Raw genomic sequence first — 27,607 nt, forward strand, 5'->3', positions numbered from 1 at the left:
AGCCATTTAAAAAAAACAGGAATGTAACCATGCTAATGAGCACAATAACTTTTAAAACATCTGATTAAAACAGAAGAAATAGATTATGCTAATGTTTTTTGCACGACTTTACCTAGCTACCCTTCTATAGATCTTTTAGAATCAACTGTTAATTATATCACAATGAAAGCACAAAGTCTACCCTAATTGCAGTTATGAGTCATCTACCTGGAAGGGAAACTTTTTGTGAGGGCAAAGTGAAGATCCCAAAGATGAACTAAATGAAGCACATTTTAGTTTCACCTTCAGCTCTTTCTAAGATCTTTCAGAAGTCAAAAGAAAAGTAATACAACAATGTTCCCTCTTTCACTGACTGGATACATCTTAAGGTTCATCTCCATTCTAACATTAATGCCTTATTTCAAAGAAATACACTATTTAGTTAATTGGGCCCAGTTCATGTTACCAAATGCATACTAACAGCTCAAAGTCATAAATGTTCACCATAATTCCAAAAGTATACAGGCATACCTTACTTAACAAACAGGCTGTACGGTGCTAGTCTAGGGGTGATGTGGGGGTGTGGCAACCACTCACTACCTGCCCTGACTCCATGCCCACACCGCCTGCCTGGCCAGATGGTGGCCGGAGTCATGCCACATCTTTGGCGCAGTGCTTACATGCACTGTGCCAAAGAAGCAGTGAAAAGCCGCCGCCACAAGACGCTCTTTCCACAGTGCAAAAAAGAGCCACTTTTTGCGGCTTCTTTTTGCACTGTGGAAAGGCCAGATCAGGGCAGTTGCCGCTGCCCCAATCCGGCGAGGAAAGGGGTGGCATGAAACCACCCGTTAGGGGCTGTCTATTGAGCCCCAAAGTCTCTGAATGTTTTTACAGCTTTTTACAACCAACCAACCAATCAATCAACCCTCATTTCCTCTTCACCATCTATCTAGCTGGAAATTTCTTAGCAGCATAAGCATAGGGAAGGTGGCAAAGGAGGGCCAGGGAAACAAATGTCCAAAACACTGCAGAATAATCCAGTCTGAGCTCGCTTTAACTGCTCTGGCTCCATTCTGGGACTGTAGTCTTGTGAGACATTTAGCTTTCTCTATCAAAGAACTCTGATGTCACAATAAACTACAATTCCCAGAATATCCTCACATTGAGCCAGAGCAGTTAAAGTGGTCTCAAAATGAATTATTTCTGCAGTGTGTTTTGGACCAAAGATTTTCAGTATTAGGTGGCAGCAGAATATCTGCAGTAAAAATACAATGAACTAAGCCTGAACTGAAAAGGAAACATAAGTAGCTATTTATGATTCCCTAGAATAGTGATGTCGAACCTTTTAGAGGCTGAGTGCCCAAACTCAAAGCATTCCTACACCGGGTGTTAACCCGTGCCAAGGGGTAGGACTTCTGGGGTGGGGGGTAGGATGTCCGCCTTCCAGGGCAGGACTTCCTTGGAGATAGCTGAAGGCCTGGGATGGCAGAGGAAGAAGAGGCCTCCTGGGCTTTTAGCTGTCTCTGGAGAGGCAGCTAACAGCATGGGAGGGTGGGGGAAGAGGAAGAACATGCATGCACTTGTTGCTACTCTTTCCCCATGCTCCTTTATCTCTGCATGCCCTCAGAAATGGCTTCATGTGCCATAGGTTCGCCACCACAGTGCTAGAAAATGCAAGTTGCCTCCAGATTCCTCAGTGAGCATAGGGAAACAGCAAAACAGAGAGATATGGGGAAAACAGATAAGACTGCATCATCAGATCACCTGAACATTTTTCTATAAATTTGCCCATCAAAATGGAAATCTTAAGTGGAGGCTGGTGAAAGAAAAATCTCTGGATGCATTTTGGAAGAAGCCTCCCTCTGGTCTCAAAAAGGTTCAAAAATTTTTATGAAAAGGCTTATGTGATCAGGTTTCATTTTACATGTACATATTGTTGGGTTTTGAATAAAATGTTTGCTGAACAATTTTGTACTGCTGTTCTTGTTTGTGCTGTAGGAATATATACCTATTGTTTCCATGTTATTTCTACCTCTTGCTGTCAAATTTTCTTCTAAATAAGTAATGCCTAGGAATAACAATATTTTCATTTACCTCAGAATGAAAAATTCTAACAACTTGAAGTTTTCTCAGAAGTTTTCTTCAAAGCTGACTCTCCTGGCCTCTGTACCTCTCTTTGCTAAATGTTGCCAATTTATTCTCCCTAGTCTCCACTTCCTAATTCCTTAGGCAGGGTCACCTGTCCCATCTGTCCTATTTGGACTTTAAGCCTCTGGGCCATATCACTTATATCTTTTGTATGACATCTATCATGCTGCTAGCAGTACATGTTAGAAATGGCAGCATTTCAACCTAGCCATATGCGAACAGTGGAACTTGCAAAACATCTATAACATTAAACATTTAACTTGATATTCACCTGTGTGTTTGTGGCTGACAAATGACCTAGACCTGAGAGTTTCTTCTTCTGATTCCACAAAGAATCGAGAAAGACATTCAGTAGTACAGTATGCCCAGCAGACAATGCCCAACATGCTGAAATCCCATCATGGATTTTAAGGGATATCAAGAAGAGAAGAAACTAATTAAAGTTGAAATATCCTGAATATAATCTTTATCTGTTGACTCAGCTCAAGAGATTAAATCCCTATATATTTGGTTATATGAGAGAAAGAGAGAGAGAGAGAGAGATTAGTGATCCCTTCCCAGCTGTTAAGGAGCAATACCTGAATATAGATTTCTTGTGGGAGTCCATAAGAAAAGACAAAACATGTGATTGGAATGATGTCAGTTCCCCAAAGGCACCAACTCATACTTATACAGAAAGAAAGACATCTCCATACCTTTATATATACACAAGAGGAAATATAACAGAGTGATGCCTTTATTAGTGCCCAAGAATAATGGACTACAGTAGCTCATCCTAGAAACAGACAGACTTGGAACTAATTGGGTTAATGATGAACAATATTTCTTTCATTGTTAAATGACTATGCTTTTTCCATTAATAAGACATGTCTAGACCTGTTTTTACCACACTGCCAAAGGAATAAGAGGTATGTCTTGAAACTTCCAATATGGCTCACATGCTATTTTGTTACTACTATTGCTCAGATTTAAATTCAAAGGGTGGAAGAAATTGTAATGGCAGAAATTAAGAGCATCAGTGCCAAAACAAAAAGGCATATTGGTTTGAGGTGGTGGTTATTGTTTAATCATTATCACCACTACTGCTACAGTTAGTTGGATCCCAAGTTCCTATGCAAAAAGCAGAAGAAGCCATTTTTGCCAAATCCCTTCTGCCAATTCACCCTACAGGCATGGCACCTGTCACACATTTCCAGAGGGTTCCTCAATGCATTGAAACAGGTTCACAGGGGACTTCATGAGGAAGGGCACACTGGGAAAATTGGCTCCACCATCTTCTACCAGTGGGAAGGTTTCCACTCATAGGAACTCTAAATCCAAAGCAAATAACTGAAATTTTCCACCCACTGAACAACAGAGGAACTTTAAATTGTATGCTACTAAATATTTAGCATGATAATTATAAGTAACTAAAAATATGGTCAAAAATAAATGCATCCCCTTACTTCTTTTGACCTGCCATTTTGGCAACAGCTGTCATGTACTTACATCCACTATGAAGACTCCAGGCCTTTCAGGTTATTGGGTGAAATAATAAAATACGTAATCTAGCCAGACAAAATCTTGCTTGTATTTGGGTCCTTTTATAGCAGTCAAATCAATTTATAAATACTGGAAAATAAATCAATATTCTGTATATAATCACCTAGTGTACCACATTTGTCTACATTTAGACAAGAGTATGAAAGAAGAAAGGGTTCCATCCCACTGCTGTTTATTTTGAAAGCAGAACAATAAGTAAAGAAATAGGAACTGTGCTACTGTGAAAACTACTTCACCTCTGGTCACCTCAAGGACCCTGACTAGCTCCTTAACACATAGAATCCAAAACATATTAGTTAATCCTCAAGGTCTGACCATATAGCACCAATTTTGAAAGATCTTCACTGGCTCCAAATTTGCTTCCGGGTACAATACAAGGTGGCCTGGGCCCGAGTTACTTACAGGAATGCATCTCCCTATACAATCCAACCCGCACTCTTAGAACAATGGGGAAGAATTTGCTAGAGTTAACAACAACCAAATTTACTTCAACTTCCCAAAGAGCATTTAGCAAAGCTGCCCCAAAATTGTGGAATGGTCTCCCAGATGCAATCCATCTTACCACCTCCCTGGAAACCTTCAGGAAAGCGGTTAAGACGGAGCTCTTCTGGCGAGCATATCCACCTGATCTTATGTGAAACATAGATCCACTTCCATGTACAGGATGAGAGCATTCTGCCCCACCATCACTTGTGAAACCCTGTTTTTAATTTCTAATTTTGTATTTTATGAACTTGTTTATATTATTTGTATTTTAACTCTGTCATATTTTATACTATGTTGTAATCCTGCCTCGATCCACCCGGGAGAGGCGGGGAAATATAAATAAATTTTATTATTATTATTATTATTATTATTATTATTATTAATCTGTATAATACTGACACCTAAGTCAGAAATACATTTACTTGAAATTAGTCCAGACATTTCATTTAGACTTAATTCAAAGCAATATGTTTAGAACTGTCATGCCAAATTGAATTCCCAACAATATTCCTAATACTTCATATACCATTTACAGTATTTTACAAAAATCTCAAGTAACGTTATCATCAATGCTTGATTGGATGGACAAAAAGTGCTCCTGTATTTATACAAATTAACATTACACACCTACTTATATTTTGATCAGTATCCAAAGGCTAAAATGACAAATCTCTAAACAATAGAAATATATGTCTGATGGCATATATTTGGCAAAATCTTTACTCAAAATGATTTGGACAATGGTTTCTTAGGCCTATGTCATCCAAAATATACCATTTGGGGGAAATGGTATAAATATTATTGTTGCTGCTACTGCTTCTCCTCCTCCTCTGCAAAGTTTCTTTTAAGAGGAAATTCACTCTCCCTGACGCCAAGGAAGCATGTCAGGTGTTCATACAAGTACGCTTCCTCAACGATCCAGGGACGACTGACAGACGGTAAGCCCTAGTGTGATAATCTTTATAATATTTCTGAAGGACTGAAATACCATTCAAGCGGCCCTTTTGTAACTACACAGTGAAGTCAGAAACCAGTGTAGCACCCATTTGGGGTGCAGTCTCATAGCGTTTCCCATGGAACACTTCACATCCCAGTCTGAACAAGATTTGGGATCTGTACAACATAGCAAAAGCAAATTTAATTCAGCATTTATTTTACCCCATCTTATTAGATCCAGTATGGGAAAGTATAACAAATAAGGGAAAATACTATCAACCTAACTTCAAACATATCGAATGGGTCCAAAGAATTATATCAAGGTCTTCTCAGTTAATAGTTTCCCCATGTCCTTTTATAGTACAGCTCCTCACACCTCACACCACTCCCTAAAAGAGCCACTCTGAAGGGCTGAGGTAAGCAATGTGGAATGGAGCAATATGGCAGGAGAAGAAGCAGAAGCAATCAAAACAATAACTAAACAGATCTCTGGACATTTTAGGGCCAAGCCACAAGCCTGTTTGAATAGGTGGAGCAGAGCAGAAAGACAAGGAAATGGCAGAGATAACCAGTGATTAAAATGCTATATACTTAGAGAACAACAACAGAAGAAGTCAGTTACATAGGTAATATAGTATTAATAGAAGCATATGTGGTTGCTTTCTATGATAGCTTGGTTGCTTTCCCTTTAGTGGTGTTACTCCTGAAAGCTTCAACAGCATCTGTCCTAAGTACCAAGATAACCTCTTTTTATCCAATAGTATGCCACTATAGCTGCAAAAAACAGCAACATTAGAAGGTGCCTTGGGCTGTCAAATTTGTCACTTAAACATCAGAGGCAGGCACACATGCTTCAAATCAAAATGAAATGGAACCAGTAATAATTCCCTTCTTAAGGAAAAAAAATTTGTTGGTAGACTCCAGCATGACAGCCATATTCCATGGTTCACTGCTCACCACACACTTGCCACTTGAGGGCAGAATGCATGATTAACTGAAATAAAACATGTCCACGTTAAACAAAATATAGTCCCAATGTAAGAAAAAAAAAATTAAAAGCAGCACAGGTAACAGTATTTCAACTATAGTCTTAATGAAGTTACAACATCAGCTTCTTAGAAAGGTATTAAAAACTAAATACACTTAATAACAGGAGGAAAAATTCTAGACCTAAAGTATACAAGAATTTCCTCCTTCATCTCAAGCTCTTTAAAAGAGAGAGAAAAAAAACCTGAGAAAATATTAAGAATATTGTGTATGTTTTCAAGAACAGAACTACCTCTTGATATGCAGAGGCAGCATTGTTCTTATATCTAGGTCAACGCTTTGGAACCAAGCTACAAGTTTCAAAATGGGTCTAGGAACATATTCCTTTATGGGCAGAATCTCATATTGGGGATTTGCCAGCAAAGGGCTATAAGATGCAGAAGAATACCAGATGTATCATTTCCATGCCAGCATATTGGCAAAACATCTTGCCAGTCAAACGTGGCAATTTGAGGCAGTTATGGGCAGTATGTTGGTAACCTAGGGACGTTATTATTATTGCAATAATACCCTATACTCTTATAGCAATAGGCCCCTTGAAAGCAGGATTGGGAGAGAGGGGAAACAGTGTTTTTTTTTTTTTTAAACACCCTTTTTGAGAGGTAGGGGTGTTTTAAGACAGGGTTGCTTTTGTTTTTTTGCATTGATGTATAAGGACTACAGCAATACAGCACTAAATAAGAAAATTATGTAGTAAAAAGCAATTCAGATGCTATAACCACTAACTTGAATAATTGTTTTTTTAAAAAATTCAACAAATATTTTTAAGTAATTTGGTTTAAACCAAATGTCTTAAACCAGCCAAAGCTTGCTTCAAAGCACTTTACACGAAGTCCAAATCTTCCACAGCAAATCTCCTTTCATAAACTTAAGAAATATGTAAGAGAATATCAGCCCCACTACTGTTCATTACTCAGTCCACACTGTCATGAGACAACACATAATGTGCTGTAAAATCAGCACCCAATCGCAGCATACCACCACTGATATACAATTCCCACAGTTGGCGACTATAAGATGACTGGACATAAGGTTCCCTGTGTCTCTGTCTTCATGTTGTTCATACCTAAGACCTCACAACAAGAGTCTTCAGTGATGGAGAGTAGGAAGAAAGGACACTTCACACAAAAAAAGTTTGTATCTAATTGCTAGTTTCAGTTAGAGTAAAAATCTATTGCTGAATGGTAAGTCAACATCTATGTTGATTCAATTGGCCTATGCCAGTTGGGAGTATCAATCAAATTTAGGACAAAGGGACCACATTCCACCAAACAGGCACTCCATAAGTAGTGATAGTGAACAGGATGACCTCCCCCTGCAAGAGGCTATTAATCTGCTTGCTTCAAGAAGATTTCTGTGTTCCATGATAAACAGTTATATCACAGATAAAGGTGGTTGTACCCCAGAGTTGGTATAAAAAGGATGGGTAATGTTGGCATGGGTGTATGGAGCAGTCAGCTGAAGGCAGGGTGAAAAAGAGGTTCAGTGAGCAGGGGGGATTCGTGGTTATGCTTTTGATGGAGTGGGGCTACATGCCACTATCAGTGTGATCTGTGTGTAGGTATGCAAGAGCATGTGATGAGTGTCTCTCATCATGAATGTATCAGATCTCCCTTGGGGTTTGAGCAGCATGTGGGCACTGTTATTGGTACAGTCTATGATTAGTGGACTTCTATTAGTTTTATGCCATCTTTGCATTTTCTACCTATGTTCCACACCTAACCACAACATCCAAGGTGAGCAGACACTGAAATGTGGCAGCTGTTCCATCTACATAGCAGCAGCACATTATTAGTTCTGATGCACTGCAAGTACAGTGATTCTCTGCCTTTTTAAGGACAAGTTTTTTCCCCTACCCTGGAGGCCATTATACTTACCACAGAGTTCACTATTTTTTTCAACATTAACAGTGAATTTTATAACTGTCCCCTTCTCTATTGAGTAATCTGGCTTACTGCTGAAACTTGTTAAAGCATTTTTAAAAGCAGCACAAGTAACATAACAGCAAGGAGAGGTTTGTCGAGAAGCCCCATCTGGTGTTAAATTGCATAGCCCTACCTTTAGATGTCCAAATAAAACATGGATGTCACAGGGGGAGGCTGTGATGCACATGACTGTACATACAGAGTGTTCTAGGAAATTTGGGACCCTGCACTGTATGAAGACATCCACACATACAACTGTACATAGAAAGGCCTCCCTCTGTAGACCATGCTGGGGACAGAGCCATATTGCACATATGATGTTGGGGGTGGAATAACTGTCCACATTCGCATACTGGTTGTGCTACATTAACACTTAACTATTATATCCTAGCAGGACCTTGTTTGTTCTGTAGGTATGAGCTAGTCCATACCTGTAAAGCTTCATCCTCAGTTGTCATATACAGGAACACTGAAGCTAACAAATCTGATTAAAAAATATAAAATGTGTGGATTTTCCCCCAGGTTTAACTGGAGCTGAAAAACTGTTTTTTAGATATGAATCAAAGTGGCAAGGTTTATAATCAAAACTGCATAATATTTTACAGGATGTTCTGTTATCAAAATCCACAAAAATTCAAAGAACTGTTTGTTATATTCTTTGAGACGCTCAAGTCAAAACAAACTAAGAGATAATGCAACTAGGCATAACACAATAAAAGATATTACCTTTGCAATGCATTATTGCTGCCAATTACAAGAATCACTTCTACTTAATTTCAAAAGCACAATCACCCTCAACTGTAACAGTTTCTTTTTTAAATTTCAAACTGTATTACATTAAGGCAATAACTCACCTTCCAGCTATAATATTGGGCTCCCTTATTGCAAAAATACATTTCATACATACTACATTGACAAGTCAAGCTAATTCAGGTTAATTTTATTGTATTTTGGTGCTATCTCACATTTGTGTGCAATTACCTCTATCATTTTATTGCCATACCGGAAAGTAATCAGAGCAATTATTTGAAAAAAGAAGGCATATAAATTGTAAGTCACAGTTTCTGGCATTTTTGATAAAATAGCAGCTTTATCTCTGAAAGTGGCAGGGACATCAGATAAATCATGCATCAGTCAAGTGTAGCTGACCCCCAAGTGCATTGCACAATATCAGAAGTGTTTCAAAAGAAACTTTCCTGTATCATCCATCATCCGCCATAAGACTGAAATAGGTACACCTGAGGAGTCAGAACTAGAGAATAACAACAAAACAAAACAAAAAAATCATCCAAGCAGTATGGGCAATACTATTAACACTATCCTTTAAGCTAAACCACAGAAGGTCTTAGCATCTGCTTGTAAACAAATAAAACTGTTTCCATATTCATTTTTAAAACAGTCAAACAAATAATTTTCCAATAACTGGTATGTCAACTAAATTCTATTTGCAGTGCTCTTGAGAGCCTACATTGAAGGAAATATATATATCTAGATCTCTATGTGTTTATAGACATGGATACATACATAGGTATACAACACAGTATATGATATTCATTAAAATGTGTTCATATATAATAAGAAGAGGAAATACGTATCCCATGTTTATTCCATATTCATTTCTTTCTCTCATCCAGTATCCACAATCCACTGTACACAGGGCAATCTGAGGCCCTTTTCTGTCAAACGGAAGCAGGAAGGGATGAGCCAACATTATCATTTTTTTAAAAGCTCCTATATGAAGCAGTATGTGAAACAATATCAGGAAGCTCTTATGGGAATGGGAAAAAATTTTTGCCCTCAACATCTGGAACAGAACATGCAAGGGTTGAAAATGGAAGGGTTGAAAAAATAAGGTAAAAATAGAGGTGGATAGACATCCAATTCTGGTTTTGATTTTTTATGATTATGATGAGAGAGAGACATAGAGAATGTTGTTGGCTGGGGCCCCAGAAATGCAGCTCCTAGAAACCTTCTGAACAGCAAACAATGTTTTTCATCCCCCCCCCCCCCCCCCCCCACATCCCGGTGCTGGGATGTTTGTGAGACGAGGTCACAATAAAGCCTCAGAGGCTTTGTCTGTCCTGGGACAAAAGCTTCATATTATCTTATCTTCAATTATCAAGACAAGTAGCACTCAAAACTTGGAAGTGTCCCACCAAATACAGCAGTTCAGAAGAACTGTGGATAGAAACCGTGGGTGGGGGTGGGGTTCACAAAAAGTGGAACTACTTAAATTTTTTGGAATAGTACAGTAGTGCAAATGCAATCGATCAGTATCTTGCATGTTCAGCAAATACAGAACAAACATCTTCCTTTACCAGTTTAGATATACAGAGGTGGCCTGCATGTTAAATGAGTTTGTATAACAAAGGTTCACTTTCATACATCTAAAAAATATGTTCTCTCTAGATATTTTCTTGGTTCTCCAGTGCCATTCTATGGCATGCTTCTGCTGGAAGTTCACCAGAGAATCTTGCTTGAGAAACTAGAAAATGTCTAGAGAGAATACTTCCTTAATCATTTCAGATAAGAGAAATAGGGCCCCAGATTTTATATGAAAGCTTTTTTACACAAAGTGCCCAGGAACAGACCCTTGCATAATACATTGGCTGCCTCAAAACTGATGAAAAAGAAAAACTGTGCCTATATCAAAACTGTTAATGTTCAGAGTTGTGTTAACAGAGTGCTCAGTAATCGATAGCTCTAGATTTCTTTGTTTATTAACTGCTTCTATAACTGCTTCCAATATCCATCATTATCACAGATAGACTGGGGGGGGGGACATTTTGAGAGAGATTTCTCTCTAAAAGTATGTGCTCTACACCACATAGAACCATCCAATTGAGCTTCAAGAACATAATCCATGTTCAGTCTCAATAGCAACAGTCTATTCCCAGCTAATTAATAAGGAAAAGTAGTCATTTTCATACATGATAAAACATACACACTTGGTTCACAAATGTGGTGGGCTTCAAAAAGATAGGATGTCCCCTCTCTGCCTGATTGTTGTGATGTCTAAGATATAGTTCATGACTGTCCCTCTCTTTATTCAGTTCCAGATACCATTTGCTTATGTTGTTCCACAGAACTGAATGGGAGTTACTGAGAACTCAATTAGCCCTTATGTGCATATTCCCAAAATAAGAAATCTATGATGTGTGTAGATATTTAGAAAACAAGATAAATAATTAAGACTGTATAAAGATGGACTTATAATGAAAGAACACTAAAAGAAGAAATTGGGAGAAAAACAAATTCATGATATTACTTAAGACTGTTTAATTTTGATTAGGAGGTCATATCTTGAGTTTTCCTCCAAGCTAGAAAAAAAAAACTCCATCAGTAAACAAGATGGCCTGCTTATCTCTGCTGGATAAGGATGTTATGTAGCTTGCACTGTACAAGAACAATCACACACAAAAAAGTAAGAGAAAAGAGAAAGATTGCTACAAAAGTATATTTAAGTGTAATCTATGTTAAGTATGCATAAATGAAATAACTGCTTATATTTTAACTAAACACCTTATAAAATATAGTTTTCTATGAAGTTTAGATTTATCAAAGGAATAACTGGCTTTATGTTGTTTCCCTAAACTCACAACACTCATTCAAATGCTAAGCTAAGCCTGGTTATTTATTGTACTTCTGTTTGGGATTTTTAAAAAAAGAATATTCATCAAGTCACAGAATGGCAGAAAACTGCTCAGTTAACCCTAAAAATACAGCAACGTTCAATTAGGTTATGCTCTGTGGAAGATAGATATGTGATGCGGAAAGGGCCACTGCTGCCTGTTACCAACCATGACAGAGCTACTGAGATTTACAATGCAGCATCAATCTTGTCAACTGGATTCTTAACACTGACTGCTGGACACTGGGGAAAGATGCCAACTATGTTATGTGAATTCTTCTCCAGCATTATTACTTTGTGTGTGGACCTAAATGTGCTCACCCCCTCCCCATACACACACACACAAATACAACTTACTTTTTGATGCAGTTTTGATGCCATGTTAAGCCCAAAAAGCAGCTTAGCCTACAAACATGGAAAAAGTGAAACTTGTTAAGAAAAGAAATATACAAAAACATACATTTAATGAAAGGAGCTAACAGAGATGACAATGAGCTGTTTTATTCTCTTATAAAATGAAATTACACACACACACACACACGCACACACGCACACAAATGTCTGTATATTTTAAGCATGTTTATTATAAAGCAGTGGATGGGAAATTTTCTTGTCTTATGAACAAACAGGAATTTTGAAGTTCACAAGGTCATCTATCATCTGTAATGAGTCATAATCAACAGATGACATTATGAGGACTTCTCTCATCACTTTCCCTGTAAAATATGGACCCACAGGATAAAAGAATAGCTGGAGATACATCCGAAAGTCTGCAAAAATATTGCTTAAAATATATTGTGCATGAACCACTAAATGCTGGGCTTCTTTTTCCTTATCCATATTTGTTTCCTTCCTTAGATTAAACAAGACGTGCAGTATATATACTGAGATACAAGGAACTATGTAAAAAGAAAAACAAAGATGAAGCTGAAGTGCTAAGAGGTTTTTCTATAAAGCTACACGGCTTTCACATAAATCTAGATGCTAAGATTTTTTTTCAGCTGAAAACAACTGAGGATTTAATTTTGAAATCTTAATCATATTTCCATGTCATCTAAGAATGTGAAATATATGAAGTAGTAGGAACATGTTGGATAAAGTTACAATGTACTTTGTAACTCACTGACTTTATAATTTTTAACCACCAAGTTGTTCTTCAAAACTCAGCATGAACTGTATTTACTTTCTACTAAGGATAAATAGACATTTATCAAGTGACATAGTGTAAAAGCATATCTGGGAATCTTGGGCGGGTTATAGACCGCCGCTTTGAGGCGGTCTGCCGCTGCCGCCGCTTGCTCCGCGCAGGAGCCGCAGCAGCCACACCGTGCGGCTCCCGCGCGGAGCAAAAAAGAAGCTCCAAAATGGAGCTTCTTTCCGCGGCACACTGATGACGTCACAAAGCGCCAAAGGCGCATTCGTGACGTCATTAGCACCGCGCGACGTTTGGACGCTCAGCGTCCAATACGTCAATATGGCGCCGGCCATGTAGAAGGGCTGGCGCCATACTGTACGGACAGAGTCCGTATTAGACCCAAGGGCGTCTAGAAGAGACGCCCCTTTTTTAAAATGGGACATTCTGCGGACGTCCCAAGTGCCGGTGTGTAACCGGCCATAGAATCATGGATATGTAAGAGACTGCAAGGGCCATCCAGTCCAACCCCCTGCCATGCAGGAACTCTCAATCAAAGCATCCCCAACAGATGGCCATCCAGCCTCTGTTTAAAGACCTCCAAGGAAGGAGACTCCACCACTCTCCAAGGAAATAGGTAACTTTTTACTGGGAAAGCAGATTATCTAAATTGCCCATGCAGATAATAGTAAATATTTTACTACTCCTTTTCTTCTTTAGATTTCTGAACAGGCACAGAAATACGATTTTATTCTCCACATGGCACGCAATACAGGTGGATGTAACCAATGCACCATAAAAGTTACTATTTGGGACTCCAACCCTGTCATTTCAATAGAATGTTCCTCCTGCGTCAAAGCAGGAGGCTGATCTAGCAAGGCCAGTGAGAGCCAAGAAAACAAAAGCACGTGTAAAAACCAAACAAAAAAAACACCCTTATCCAAAAACACTAATGTGTCTAACCAAGGCTCTCATAGTGGTGGATCATTCCCTTTCAGCATGCAGTTTTGGTAACATAAAATAACCTCCACCCCACAAAAAATAATCTGTACAAGGTTTCTCAATAATTAGAATTACAAAGCTTAGTTTCATTTTGTTTGCTGGAGGTCTTTCTTTGCTAAGTCAGACATGTGTATAGGGAGTATTCTCAGATCTTAATTAGAGGGGTGGGGATGTTGAAGTCTTAACAAGAAGTGGACTTCTCCCAAGTGTTTTAGTTAAATGTGTGTTAAAAATAAAGAGCTTTGAGCAGCTTGAATAGAAATTATATCCCCTTTCAATCATGCTAACCCAATTTAGTACAGGTAGCAAAACCAGCCAAGACCTAGATTTCAAAGATAAATTGGGATGGAGGGAGGAACATCACTTTCAAAATTGATTGAACTTTTTGTTTTGATTGTTTAATGAAGCATGTTTTGTAAGAACAGAAATTATTTTTAGTAATAAAACTGCAATATTTGTTTTCTTTTAATTCCAATTCATTTCAATTTCTATACCCAAGAAGTGTTGTTGTCATACAACCATAGCTCTACATTTTTTCCAATTTTACTTGTTTTCCTAAAAAAGTCTTTATTAATTTTTAAGTCTCCATATCACCTGATGTACTGTTTTAAAGTGGTATTAAGTTAAAAGTGAAGGTATCAAGTATGTACCATTTGCCTTTGAGAGCGAACATCCAGAATGGTGTTATATAACATTTGAAAGAGGTCAAAACTCTAGCACCCCACATTACAATCAATAATTCTTTGGCTCTGCAACATAACAAATTGATCAGCATTTCTTTCTCATTTCCTCAACACATACTCTTCTTTGGATTCCCCCCCCCCCCACATGCCACTGAGGGAAAAAAAGAGGATAAAATATTACAGCAGAAGTGAGAAACAATTTCAATGCGAAATCTAATTGTCCTCATTCCCAATAAGCAGCCTATTACAGTTGATAGTTGAATAACTTTCTTATATATTTTTTTCTTTTAAAAATGCAGGAAATATAAACATAAAAATGCAAACAATCTATAACATCTCAAAACTACACATTATTTAAAGGCACGTGATTCAGGGAAGGGAGGTGGAATTAATTATTATGCTATTTAAACACTACCCAGCTTTCAAGATATTGCATGCTTTGTATTTTGTTATGTTGCTCTAATGAAGGCCTCAAATTCTTATTTATCAAAGGAGAACTTTTAAATGACCCTGTTTCCCCAGCCCTTTGCCCAAAAGAAATTTAAGCTTCTCTTAGGAAACAAATTCAAAATTCCCTCTGCCCTAACACAGCACTTAAAGGCAGTTGGTAGAAAACGAGAATATCAGAGGTCAAATGCTAAATCTCCAGCGAAGAGGTGGACTCAAGGAAAGATGTTTTTGCCTTTCAGCCCTCCTGACTAATCGAAGAGAAAATCTGATTTTGAATATCATTAAGATCCAGTTGCTTTCCTACTTTCCCACAGGGGACGAACATATTCTGGAGGGAGCAGGTGCTTCTGGATGAATGCAGACAGGGCCAGTTACCAGTGAGGTATAGGAAAAGGTATTTTCAAGTAAGGTTAGGAGCATTTATTTTTAAAGTGGAGCCATTGTCCAATAATAAACTATGGGATTCAAATATCTGTGAACTTTTAGACAGTTTGGTACAAGTTATGAGAAACAGCTGAACATTACAATTTCCTTCTATAGGATAAACAGTTTGCTTCACTTTTTAAGTTATTCAAACATTAAACTCAAGTGTGGCATGCAGAAACAAGGGAGAAAATGGTTTTAACCTCTCTCTATTTGTATCTTAGAAAGTCATCTCCAGGTTCAATACACTGCAACCCTGTTTTGCTATACAGAACATGTAATAACTGGTTTAGCTATGGCAGTGATCTGTTTGAGAGTAAACAGGTAAGAAAACCATTAATATAACCACAATCCAAGTTTATGCTCCAACTAGAGGCAGAAGGTAAATAAATTGAAAGAGTCTATGCTAGAATCCAGGAGGAAACTGATCATACATCAGAACAGTGCTTGTTAATCATAGGTGATTGGAATGCAAAATTACAAAACAGAGCAGAATGAAAGATTGTAGGAAAAGTTGGTCTTTAATCAAAAATTAAGCAAAAGACCCTCTGACTGAATTTTGTATGATCCACAGTTTGTTCATTGCAAACACATTCTTCAAGCAGCCCAAGAAGCAACTGTATACATGGAAATGACCCGATCGCCAATACAGAAATCAAATAGTCTACATAATAAGAAGCAAAAAGATAGAGAATCTATTTTCTCTCAGTAAAAACCAGACCAGAAGTAGATTGTGGCACAGACCATGAACTACTAATAACAAAATTAGAATAAAGCTAAAGAAAAAGACAAAGGGCTGGTACAGACGGGCACTTTGCGCTGGCCTGGGCCCGAAAGTAGGGCTAGGTAGGGCTCAGCGTTTACATGCTAAAAGCCCTACTATCTGTGCCTGTGCACCATCTTGGCACGTGCCCGTCCATACGGGGCACGCCATGATGACGCATGGGCGTCAGAGTGCCCAAACGGCACCCTGTGCAAGAGGCATCGCCATGGCGCACGAGTGCCATAATGGTGCCCCTTCCAAGAAGCTGCTTTCAGCAGTTTCTTTTTGCTCCCAAGAGGGAGCAGATCGTTGTGGCAGCATCTGGTTGCCATGGCAATGATCGGGGGCAAAAAAAGGAGGCTGCAGGCCACCCGTCTGTTGAGCCCCAAAACCAAGCATCATGCCAAGATACAACCTGAAGAACATCCCTGTAACATTTAAAGATTATGTGAAAAATAGATTTGCACTATTGATCAGGAGCCAGTAAAACTCTAGACAGAAGCCAGGGACATTGTCAGTGAAGAATGCAAAATGACACTATCAATAGCCAAAAAGAAAGAAAGCTTCAATGGATGACAGAAGACACTTTTCAAGCAGTTAAGGGCAGACAAGAAGCAAAAGTAAAAGGTGACAGGTATTGACTCAGAACTCTGAATGCAACAGTTCAACAACTTATGCACATAGACAAGGAGAACTACTATAATAATCAGTGCTGAGAAACAGAACATAACAATAAAAAAGAAAGAACAAGAAACCTCTTCCACAAGATCTGAGAAATCAATGTGAAATTTAAACCAAGATTGGAGGTGCTCTACAACCAGCAACAGAATGTATTGCAGATAGATATTCTCAACCAAGGAAGCAATGATCCTGAATCTGCAAGACCTTAGCAGCACTCCTGATGATAGGGTGGACTTGGAGGTCTCTCATTCATGGGATCACCGTACATTGAAGTCAACTTGACAGCAGTTAACAACAACAAGATGCACAGATGTCAGGAATGAGATGCAAGTTAGCTTTCAAATACTCTATTACAGCTTCTGTCATCTCTGGCCATTGGCAATGCTAGCTCAAACTGATGAGAGCAGGAGACCAACAGTATTTACAGAGGCACACATGGCTCACCCATGAGTTATATATACTATTATCATGCTTAGTTTGCCAAGTGCCTTGTGTGGTCAAACAACACCACTGACATAGATTATTGATATATTAATAGACTTTGGTGAGCTCCCAGGTTGCCATAAGTACCAAGAAAGTTCAAAAGAAAAAAAACTATGGAGGGGCAAGGAGGCTGCCCAAATAGTTTCAGTGAAACCCAAGCAGGTTTCATTAGACACAATGTGTGGTCACTGTTTGGTCCAATGGAATAGAATACTATGGGGAGAGGAAATGGAATATCCTGGAATAAAGTACATATGGAATATTGAATATTTTCTTGCAGGATCCACTTATCTCTGTAAATGAATAATCTGCCACTATTGTTCTGGTTTGTAAGCACAGGGAAAAGAAATTTATGAGCACTGTATCTTATATCCACCCCTGAATATGGGCTTGAGAACATTCTGAAAACAGAAAAAAGGAATCTTGGTTTCAGAAAACTGATACCATCGCTCTGTGAGGAGTCATAATTTCTCCTCAGCCATTTGGTTGGCATGAAATGTCATGGATGCTTTAACAATTCACACAGCCAGACACAGCTCCAAGAGCTGTGCTGTTATTTGGCAAGCTGACTGAGGCCAAGCACATTCTCTGCTTGGTAGATCAAGGAATGGTGTTGGAATATGTTCCAAAGCAAGCTACGGCTCTGCTTTCACAGCTGGACATTAGAAGTGCCTTAGCTTGCCACTAAGAGAGATCCCAGCATGAGAGAAAAAGCAGTAAATACGCCTGAAATCAGAATACACTTTCATCCTTGAAAAGAAATATTTAAAAGACATTTTTAAAAACGCACATTTAAAATGTTGCATTAAAAAGTGTACTGTACTTCTATCTTCCCTACTCATCACAGATTTCCACAATACAGGTATCTGCAGAGATTCTGCTTCCAAGTTTTGCTTCATACTTTCATCTGATGGCCCACTGTTCAGGACTTCAAATTTCAAAAGACAGGGAGATACACAGGGATTCCCACCTCCTGCTATGAAAAGGTAAAATAAACATTCCAACCTAGGCACTGTTTTCCTGAAAACCTCCAGAAGGTGAGCCTATAGTTTCTCTAAATTTCTCATTCCACTGCTGAACTATTATTACTTATCTTACAAATGTTTATCCTAAATGATGCTTGCCAGTCATTTAATCCCACTGCTTCTAGTCCTGTCGTCTTTGGACATGGTGAGAATTCCCTTCTCTTCCTTGTGAAAATACTTAAATATCTGAAAAAATATTCCATCAAAAAGATAAGAACACATAGAATTCTAGATAACAGAGAACACAAGCTTTTTAAAATTATTATAACAAGTTTTCAGAAACCACGATATTTGACCACAATAAAGTTAGCATATCACAATGAAAATGAAACATACCATAGTTGAAACACAATTTAAATACACACACACACACACCATATATACTTGACTATAAGTCAACCTCATGTATAAATCATGGACAGGTTTTGGGGCCAAAATTATAGATTTTGATATGACCCATGGATAAGTCAAGTGTAAAACCTAGGGGCATGTAACAAAAGATCTAAAGTATGAAGCAAAGGAAAGCAGTGCCAAAGAACTTACAAAATTCCAGCAGACATATCTTTTTATGCTCACACTAAGGCTGGATGGATGACAGAATAGAAAGGAATCAGTGCTTGCAGGACAGATTATGCTCTTGCTTTTCACCAAGGAATTGTTCCCTTTTTATAATACAGTCTGCCCTTGGCTTACATGGGGGATCTGTTCCGGACACACACACACACACCGTGTAAGCCAAGTGAATGGGGCTCGTGCATGCGGCGGCGCATGCACGCCACAGGTGCGCGCCCCGTTCATCCGAATGAGACACGCCACCCCGCGTGCCCCACGCGCCTTTCAACATATGCTGAAAGCTGCATATAGCATGCCCGCGTAGTCAAAATACAGGACTTACATTGACCCATGGATAAGTCAATCCTGGTTTTGGGGGAGGGTCAATTTTTTGACTAAAATTTCTAGACTTATACATGAGTATATACAAAATACACACACACACACACACACACACACACACACACACACAGACTCTGTTGACTGCAAGATCGGCAGGTTGGCAGTTCAAGGCCCAGGTGCCACCTGATGCGGTGAGCTCCCATTAGTAGTCCCAGCTTCTGCCAACTTGATAGTTCGAAATCATGCAAATGCAAGTAGATAAATAGGTATCACTTCGGTGGGAAGATAAACAGCATTCTGTGCAATCATACTGGCCACGTGATAACATAGTAGTTTCTAACAATGCTGGCTCTTTGGCTTAGTAATGGAGATGAACACCTCCCTATGGTCAGACACAACTTGACAACCTTGTCAATGGGGAATATCTTTACCTTTACTATATATAAACATAGATATCATGCAATAATATATTTCTGCATTGAGCAGGAAAGCCCTGATACAGAATACTTCGTGCTATGTGACTTTAGCATTCTAATAAAAGCTATTATTACATCAATCCAGACTATGAATAAAATTCCATATGAAAACATTTAAAGTACATTAGATTTTTTGGTCAAGATGAAAAGACTAAAAAAAACCCAAGCAATCTATTCTAATTGGGTTCCCATGGTAACTGTACAATTGGGTTTTTCAATGTAACATCCCAAAAGCCCAATGCACACTTGTAAAATATACTTCAAACAGCCTGAATTGTTTTTACATTACAGCACTCCCAGGAAGATCAATTACTATACATCTCCACCCTAACTATTAGTGGCAGGAGATGTTAACACTATTGGCCATATTAACATATGTCATGTAAAAACCACCACATATAGCCATAATTATTTAAATACTAAGCTGCACACTTTTAGATACCTCAAATATGTTTTTATATGAAAAGACAGCACTGGTTGGTCATGTTTACCAAAGGTAAGAAATCAAACCCAAATATATGCCAAGCAATTTTGCCTTTTATATTGATTTCAAGGATAAACAGAATCAATCATTAATAATTACATTATAAAATGACCCCAAGGGTTAATCATATTCTTAGAGACTCTCACTATGGAATTATCAACAACCACTAAATGGAGATAACTGAAAAGAATTCAAATCCACATTTTAAATATTAATGACACAATATAAAACAAAGTATATCCACTAACAGAAGACTGTTTTATTTGCTATAATTATAGCCGCAATCTTCTCATCCTTAGTATTCAAGAACATTCCTGCCATCTAGCTCTGATTTCAGAGAGCAAGAACTTAAGCAGCAATTCATAACCAACACATATTTGCAGTTACTTCAATTATGTACATTCTATAAAGTGCCTTTTCCTACAAAAACCCTATTTCCACCTTACTTTTTATACTAGAGCAGCTTAGCAGCAGGTAAAGCCACAATATTTTACTAATTCTGCTGCATGAAAGGGAGATGTTCTCTTACCAAGCTCTAAGAAACAGGGAAATAAAAGGGATTAGTCATACGTAAGTTTGCACATTAGCATCTTTACAGTGGGATACTTATTCAGTAGGTTAGTACTTGGATGTGAGACCCCCAATGAATACTAGGTTGCTGTTGCTGTTAACTGCCATCAAGTTAATGTTGGCTTACAGCAAGCCTATAAATGAGATACCCAAGACACCCTATCATCTACCACCCTGCCCAGGTATTGCAGGCTCAAAAAAGTTGTTTTCTTGATTGAGTCTATCCATCTGAAATTCAGTCTTCCTCTTTTCCTACTGCCTTCCATATCTCCTGATTTACCTGGCATATACTGCTGAAATGGGCATTAACCTCTGAATCCACTTGGACGTTTACCAATAGTTAGATTCAAGCTGATTTCATTAGAAGTTGCTCAAAAACACAGTGCACCTATCCTAAAAGACAGCAGATTTATCAGTGACTCTACACATCATTTTTGTTCCCTAGCTGTCAAACATCAAGTGCTTTGTGATGAACAAAATCTATTCTTCATTGTTCTGATGGTGGCAGCACCTGAGCCTGGATACTACAGTTCATCCAATGCATCATGACATCCATCAGAAATCCTGGCCAATAGCAATAGATCAATGTAAGCCTTCAGCTCAATATCAAGGGGCTGCCACACTTTTTGACTTTAAAAGGATTTCTCTTATTTCAGGCCCTGAATATATGCTGTTCCTCTCTGTACATTTTGTATATTATGTAGTAAAGAATGCTACATGATATAAGTTTCTAGCAAAGTTTTCTAGTACTCTTATGTTTGTTATATCCTTCTTCAGCCCTGGGAATTCCCAAATCATGTCTTTGGCTGACCCACAATGAATTGTCTGCATCACATCCTTCTATTCTAGCCTCTCATGACATCAGTATTTCTGCTTGATCTTTCCTAGTCAGGATCAAGTGTTTGCGGATGTGTTTCTTCCTACCTCATGTTTCAACAACAAAACAGCATGGATTTTTCTTCCAGTACATTGCATTGCATGAAAAAAGAACCATATCAGTGGCAAAATACAACAGATTTGTTACCACTATTGTGGACCAGCTGTTTATCATTCTTAAAAACAAACAAACAAACAAAAAAAAACACTTGACATGACAGGTGGCTGAAACTCACTCTTGATATGAAACTTTTGTAAAATGCTTGGGGACCTAGTTTTGCGTGGACTCTGGGATGTTGAAATCTTCCATTTAGCAGGAACTTGCTAATTTATAGAACAGTTCTTTCAATATTGATCCAATACCCAATTTACATTGGAGGCCTTGTTCTGATCCTGAGATGTTCCATTTGGCAGGAATTCACTAAATTTATTGAAGACTAAATTTATTGAAGAGTTATTTCAATATTGACCCAATAGCAGAGTCAAATCCCTCACAGCATCATTGCACAATGCAAAGACCTGGGCCACATGGGAGAATATTTCCTAGTTTCCTACTTTCACTAGCAACAAGCAAGATAGAGTCATGGGCGGTCCTGACCTGATGACTGTGTTTCAGTGTAAAATAATACAGGTAAGGTTATAGCAGGTGGATAGGTCTATCCAAATCTATTGTGCAAGTAAAGTGCACAGCTGGGCTACAGGACAATATTCATTATTTCTCCTTTATTGACAAATGAAACCATAATAAAACTGTAGAGTTGTATTTCCTTCATGTGATATTTGACAGCATTTGGTAATGATGAAATAATAGGTGGTTAATTTACAGTATCTTTAAAAGCCTCTTGCACTGACTTTAAATATTATTTCAACTACTTAGACATTCACTACAATTTTTTGGTATTTGGGAAGACTCAATGGCTCTGTCACACATACCATTAAGATTTTAATTACTTAGATTTCACTGAAGCATCCAATGAAATCCACAAGGGAAAAAGGGGGAACAAGTCTCAAAAAGATTGGGGGTGGTCTTTAATAGTTGACTCTGTTGTTGCATGCCTTCAAGTCCCAACTTATGGCAACCCTAAGGAAAACCTATCATAGGCTTTTTAAAAGCAAATTTCCTCAGAGGGGATTTGCCATTGCCATCCTCTGAGGCTGAGAGAGTGTGACTTGCCTAACGTCAGCCAGTGGTTTCCATGGCCAAGCATTTTAACCTCTCATAAATCTCTGGCTCTCGGAAGTCTGTATTTACCTTACTATGTGAAATCTTCAATTGGACTACCTGCACTGAGAGAAAATGAGGATAGATAACTTTTCCACACACTGAACAAAGTTATTCAAGAACTATTAGAGCAGTACATTGTTGCTGAATGTGCTTAGTACTGATGTGCTGATGTCACTGCTTGCATTTTACAATGATTGATCTAAGCCACATTAAGTCAACCTACATACCATTACAATGGCAACTGATTAGTCAGCACCATGATTTACAAAATAGCAGTCATTAATTCCTGTAAGAACTGGTTGAAATAAGAGAATATGTACACTCCTTGCACAATGAACAAGATGCAACCTGAGCAATGCAATATTTTTTTCGTCTCCAAGAGTGAGAAAACTGATATTTTCTTTAGGTCTTCTGTCTTGATGAATTCCTTCATTCATCGTTTTAAATACAGTTGGCTCTTAGTATCCACAGGGTTTGGTTCCAGGTCTCTCCCCCCCCCCCCCCCAATGAATACCAAAATCTGTGGCTGCTCAAGTCCCATTGAATACAATGGCGTAGTAAAATGGTGTCCCTTTATATAAAATGGCAAAATCAAGTTTTACTTTTAGGTTATTATTTTCAATCCGTGGATACTTGGAACTATGAACAAAGAATCTGTGGATACAGAGCGCTAACTATATAAACTGATATTTAAATACACTAACTTCTGAAATACTACCATTTATATTTTGTTGCCAGTAGTTTTCATGAGGTATCGGAGAAAATTCACTACACTTACATTTTACCTTATGACATATGGTGTTTATTAGGTAAAAAGTCTAATGTGTTTCAGCCTATGAATATTCTCAAGGCTGAAGTCCCTTGAAAAGGCCTTCAGAGTAACTATACAACGAAACACTCTTTCTGACTGCTAAAGACCAAGCTTCTAAATTCTCTCTAATCTTCAGAAGTACTTTTAGCTTTGGAGGATCCTCTTGTGAACTTCCTAGGAAACGTAACTGCAAGCCTGCACCATATTTACTGCACGTATTTTAAAAGAAATGGAATGCAATTTTGGACGCCATTATCTCCCACATAATTCTCATTCATGTGGCACCTGAAAACCCATTATAGTTAAAAACTTTGCAAGAAGAGAAATAACTAAGAAACATTGCTAGTCACTCCACCACTTTTATAGATACTACCCTTCAAAAAATTAGACCTGTTGTCCTGAATTTCTGCTACATTCTCTTTGCCAGTCCAGATATCTTAAGAACACTCAGAGAACTACAGAACTGCACAATTTGTCAATAAAGTAAGCTTATTTTGAACTACTGTCCATATGACTCAATTTGTCAGTAAAAACTGCCACCAGCGCTGTGCTTGCAGAAAAATGTCCATAAATGCATTATTGCGACTGGCAGATCGATGTCTATAATAAAAACAAATAGATTTAACAAGTGCTTGCTTTTACGAGTTGTGCTATTGGTAGAACGTGCATTCAGTTTCACCCTTCGACTTCTGGGAATGGGCAATACAGACTGCATTGGATAGTCTGCTGACTACACAAGTGTTACAAACAGGAAATTATTCTAACATGGGAAATCTTTAAAAGTACATGATGCATTCACAAATACACGGTTCAGAATTTATACCGATTACCCATCTATGATACAGTTTGTTCGATTGGTTTCTTCAGAACATGCAAATGTATCATTCTTAATGGACAGCAAGTTCTTTCCAGCAAGAAGCAGAAAGTCAGTATAAAACAACTGCATCATGACCAGAATGGCTCACTACTCTTGAAAATGGCACAGAGGGGAAAAAAAGTATTTTGCTCCCGCAAGACTATGATTCATCTCTGATCTAATTGAGAGAAACCACCACTGTATAACCTGAGTTTTTAACATTCAACATGTGCATTAGGGTGTCATCTTTTACGTTAGTAGTCTCCAGAGTGGTATAAGGAGTAGTTTTATATTGTTCTGAGAGAACAACATTCTTAACTGTACAGTAACATACACAGTAATGTTAAAAAGAACTATTTCCACGGAACTATATAGTTCATTTACAATAGAATCATATGCATGCCCCTGTGTGTGCATTGTCTCCCTCCAAGTCTTTTCTGACTTATGGCAACCATAAAGTAAATCATGGGGTTTTCTTGGCAAGATTTATTCAGAGGAGATTTCTCACTGCCTTCCCCTGAAGCTGAGAGCATGTGACTTGGCCAGGGTCATCCAGTGGGTTTCCTGTCCAAGCTGGGAATCGAACTATGGTTCCCAGAGTCATAATCCAACACTCAAACCACTATGCCACAGAGATAAATTCTGTGGCAAATTCCACTTAACAAAATAGCATTTACTTCCACATAGCTACCTTAGGTCAAACACATTTATTATATTTCTGTCCTTTGGAGCTTGAGATTACTGTGATTCCAAAGTTTGTGCTTTCAATTGAATACTAGATGAGTCTGCATCAATAATGTTTTTAAACACTTTACCCAAAGCATCCTAATGAACAAGCTTCCTAATGCCTTTCCAGGTCAGGCCCGGGTGTTTTGTGTTTAAGCAATCCCTGATAGCCTTCCCAGTGGGCATGAGCTTCTCCTTCAGGCTACTATCGCTTTAGTGATGCCATTAACTGATTCTCTACATACGTTAAGCATTAAACAGTGGTGACAAGTTAATTACGGAGTTATCAGGAGATAAAGTAGCCACAGAAACATAAGTTACAGTACAACTACTACTGCTGCTTCCTATAGAGCATCTGTGCAGTTGCTGCATAAGTAGTGTAATTAACTTGTCATGGATCATTCAGGCTGCAGATAAAAAGTTGTTGATGCTGGTAAGTACACCTATTCACACTCGTAAGCTATGCTAAAATATGTATCTGTTCTGAAAGATGGAATCTGTGCAAAGGTGCAGTGTTTTTAACAAACCAAACCTTCAGAACTTTTGGCTACTAGATGAAGGCAATGCATAATCATAGAATATTGCTTTGGAAAAATCCATCTTTGGTTTTGAAACTTTACTAAGAACAGGCAAAATTAATTAATTAATTAGGATATCAGTATTATTAAAACAGAGAAAATTATGTTTTTCTCCTCAAAGTCTTTATGCATCAAGAAAATATAAAGCAACCATTAAAAGAAAAGGATACCAAGACCAGGAATTACAATGAAAAGATATTGTACATTCTCTTACGTAACAGAAAATATCACCTAAAAAACCACCTCTCATTTACATTTTTACAGGGGGGGAAAGACTGCATTTTTTTAATGTTCCTCCTTCCTTCTCACAGTATATTAAGACTGAATTTCTAAGCAAGCTCACAAAAACTGGTGTCAAGATAGGTTATGTTATACATATCCAACCAGCCACATGAAGACTTACAGCAGGTAAAAACAAACCAAAAATACATGCTAAATACAGGTTGAGTCTCCCTTACTAAAAATACTTCGGGCCAGAAGTGTTCCGGATTTTTTTAAAATAGATTTTGGAATATTTGCATATACATAGTGAAATATCTTGGTGGTGGGACCCAAGTGTAACACTAAATTCCTTTATATTTCATATGTACCATATACACATATGTGTGAAGGTAATTTTATACAAAAACAGTAATACATTTGTACATGAAACAAAGATTGTATACACTGAACCATCAGCCAACAAAAGTGTCACTACTTCAGCCATCCATGAAAAAAAATGCATTTTAGAGCATCGAGACTGTCGATTTTTGGATGAAGGATACACAAGTTGTATAAGATAAGGATTAGTATAAGAGAGCAGATAAAGGGACCAAATCTTTTACTGATGAAGGCCACATATCTGACTGCAGACTTGGCATAATTATGAATTTTGTGCCTATAGAGACCGATTGGCCTAGGGTGCCTTCATGCAGAGTTCCTTCTCACACATGGAGGCAATGGAAGGAATATGACCACTAGTCATGCCAGGGCTCAGCTAGTCTGCATGGCTGAGGGGGGATTCAAACCCTGGTCTCCAGGATCCTAGTCCAATACTCAAACCACTACAACGCACTGGCTTTCTCCCTAAGTATACACCCCAGAATACACTACAATGTTCCAAAGGATTCTGAGATATACCTAAATCACAATTAAACATGTTCAGTCACAAGAGGTCAGAAATCTGTCAGACAACCAAACTTCAGGGATGACTAGTACTTTGCTAATACTCTGCAGTGACCTGCTCCTATTGCTCCTGTTGTTGCCTCTTCTTTTTTTTTTTAGAACATGAGGAAGATAAGCCAATTTTAGCTTCAAACTCTTCACTGCAGAAACAAAGTATAGCTTACGAAAGTAGATAGGATGGCAAACGTCAGAAATTTGGATTTTGGTTTCCATGTACGTGTGTGTGTGTGTGTAATTTACATGTATTGAATGGGGTCCTAATGTTTAGAAAGGAGTCTGCATATAACAGTAACCAAATAAGTCCATGTGCCACCTCCCATAGAAACTGCTCCATATCTAGTACTTGATCTTTGATAGGAAAGAAGCACCATGGCAATGGTAGGCAAAAGATGATGGGAGGGTTCATTTCCTTTCACCTGAAGAAACCTTGTCATTTGAAAAACCAGGAAGCTCTGCTATGTGTGTGGGCAGGGCAGATATGGAACGAAAATTATGCCACAGCTGTCTTGTCTATCAAATATGAATTCCTTTCATTTATCACTTTCTGAACTCCTGCAGAAAATATAATGGCTGTTACAAATCCATGTTAATATTGGTAACTGTATCAGTTA

The 27,607-nt window shown here is 38.2% G+C and overlaps 1 protein-coding gene across 5 annotated transcripts in view; it reads right to left on the reverse strand.

Annotated features, from left to right (window-relative positions):
• The window catches only part of MGMT (O-6-methylguanine-DNA methyltransferase), a 258,236-nt gene that overhangs the window by 221,437 nt on the left and 9,192 nt on the right, over positions 1-27,607 (reverse strand). For 3 of the 5 annotated variants that reach the window (XM_042459837.1, XM_042459835.1, XM_042459833.1), the window contains exon 2: positions 12,052-12,099. The exons of the other annotated variants lie outside the window; for them this stretch is intronic. In XM_042459837.1, the coding sequence (XP_042315771.1) occupies positions 12,052-12,075 (24 nt within the window). In that variant the 5' untranslated portion in view covers positions 12,076-12,099. The remainder of the gene's footprint in view (positions 1-12,051; positions 12,100-27,607) is intronic. 5 annotated transcript variants of the gene reach the window in all.

The sequence above is a fragment of the Sceloporus undulatus genome, chromosome 3 (assembly GCF_019175285.1).
Source record: "Sceloporus undulatus isolate JIND9_A2432 ecotype Alabama chromosome 3, SceUnd_v1.1, whole genome shotgun sequence".
Lineage (NCBI taxonomy): Eukaryota > Metazoa > Chordata > Lepidosauria > Squamata > Phrynosomatidae > Sceloporus > Sceloporus undulatus.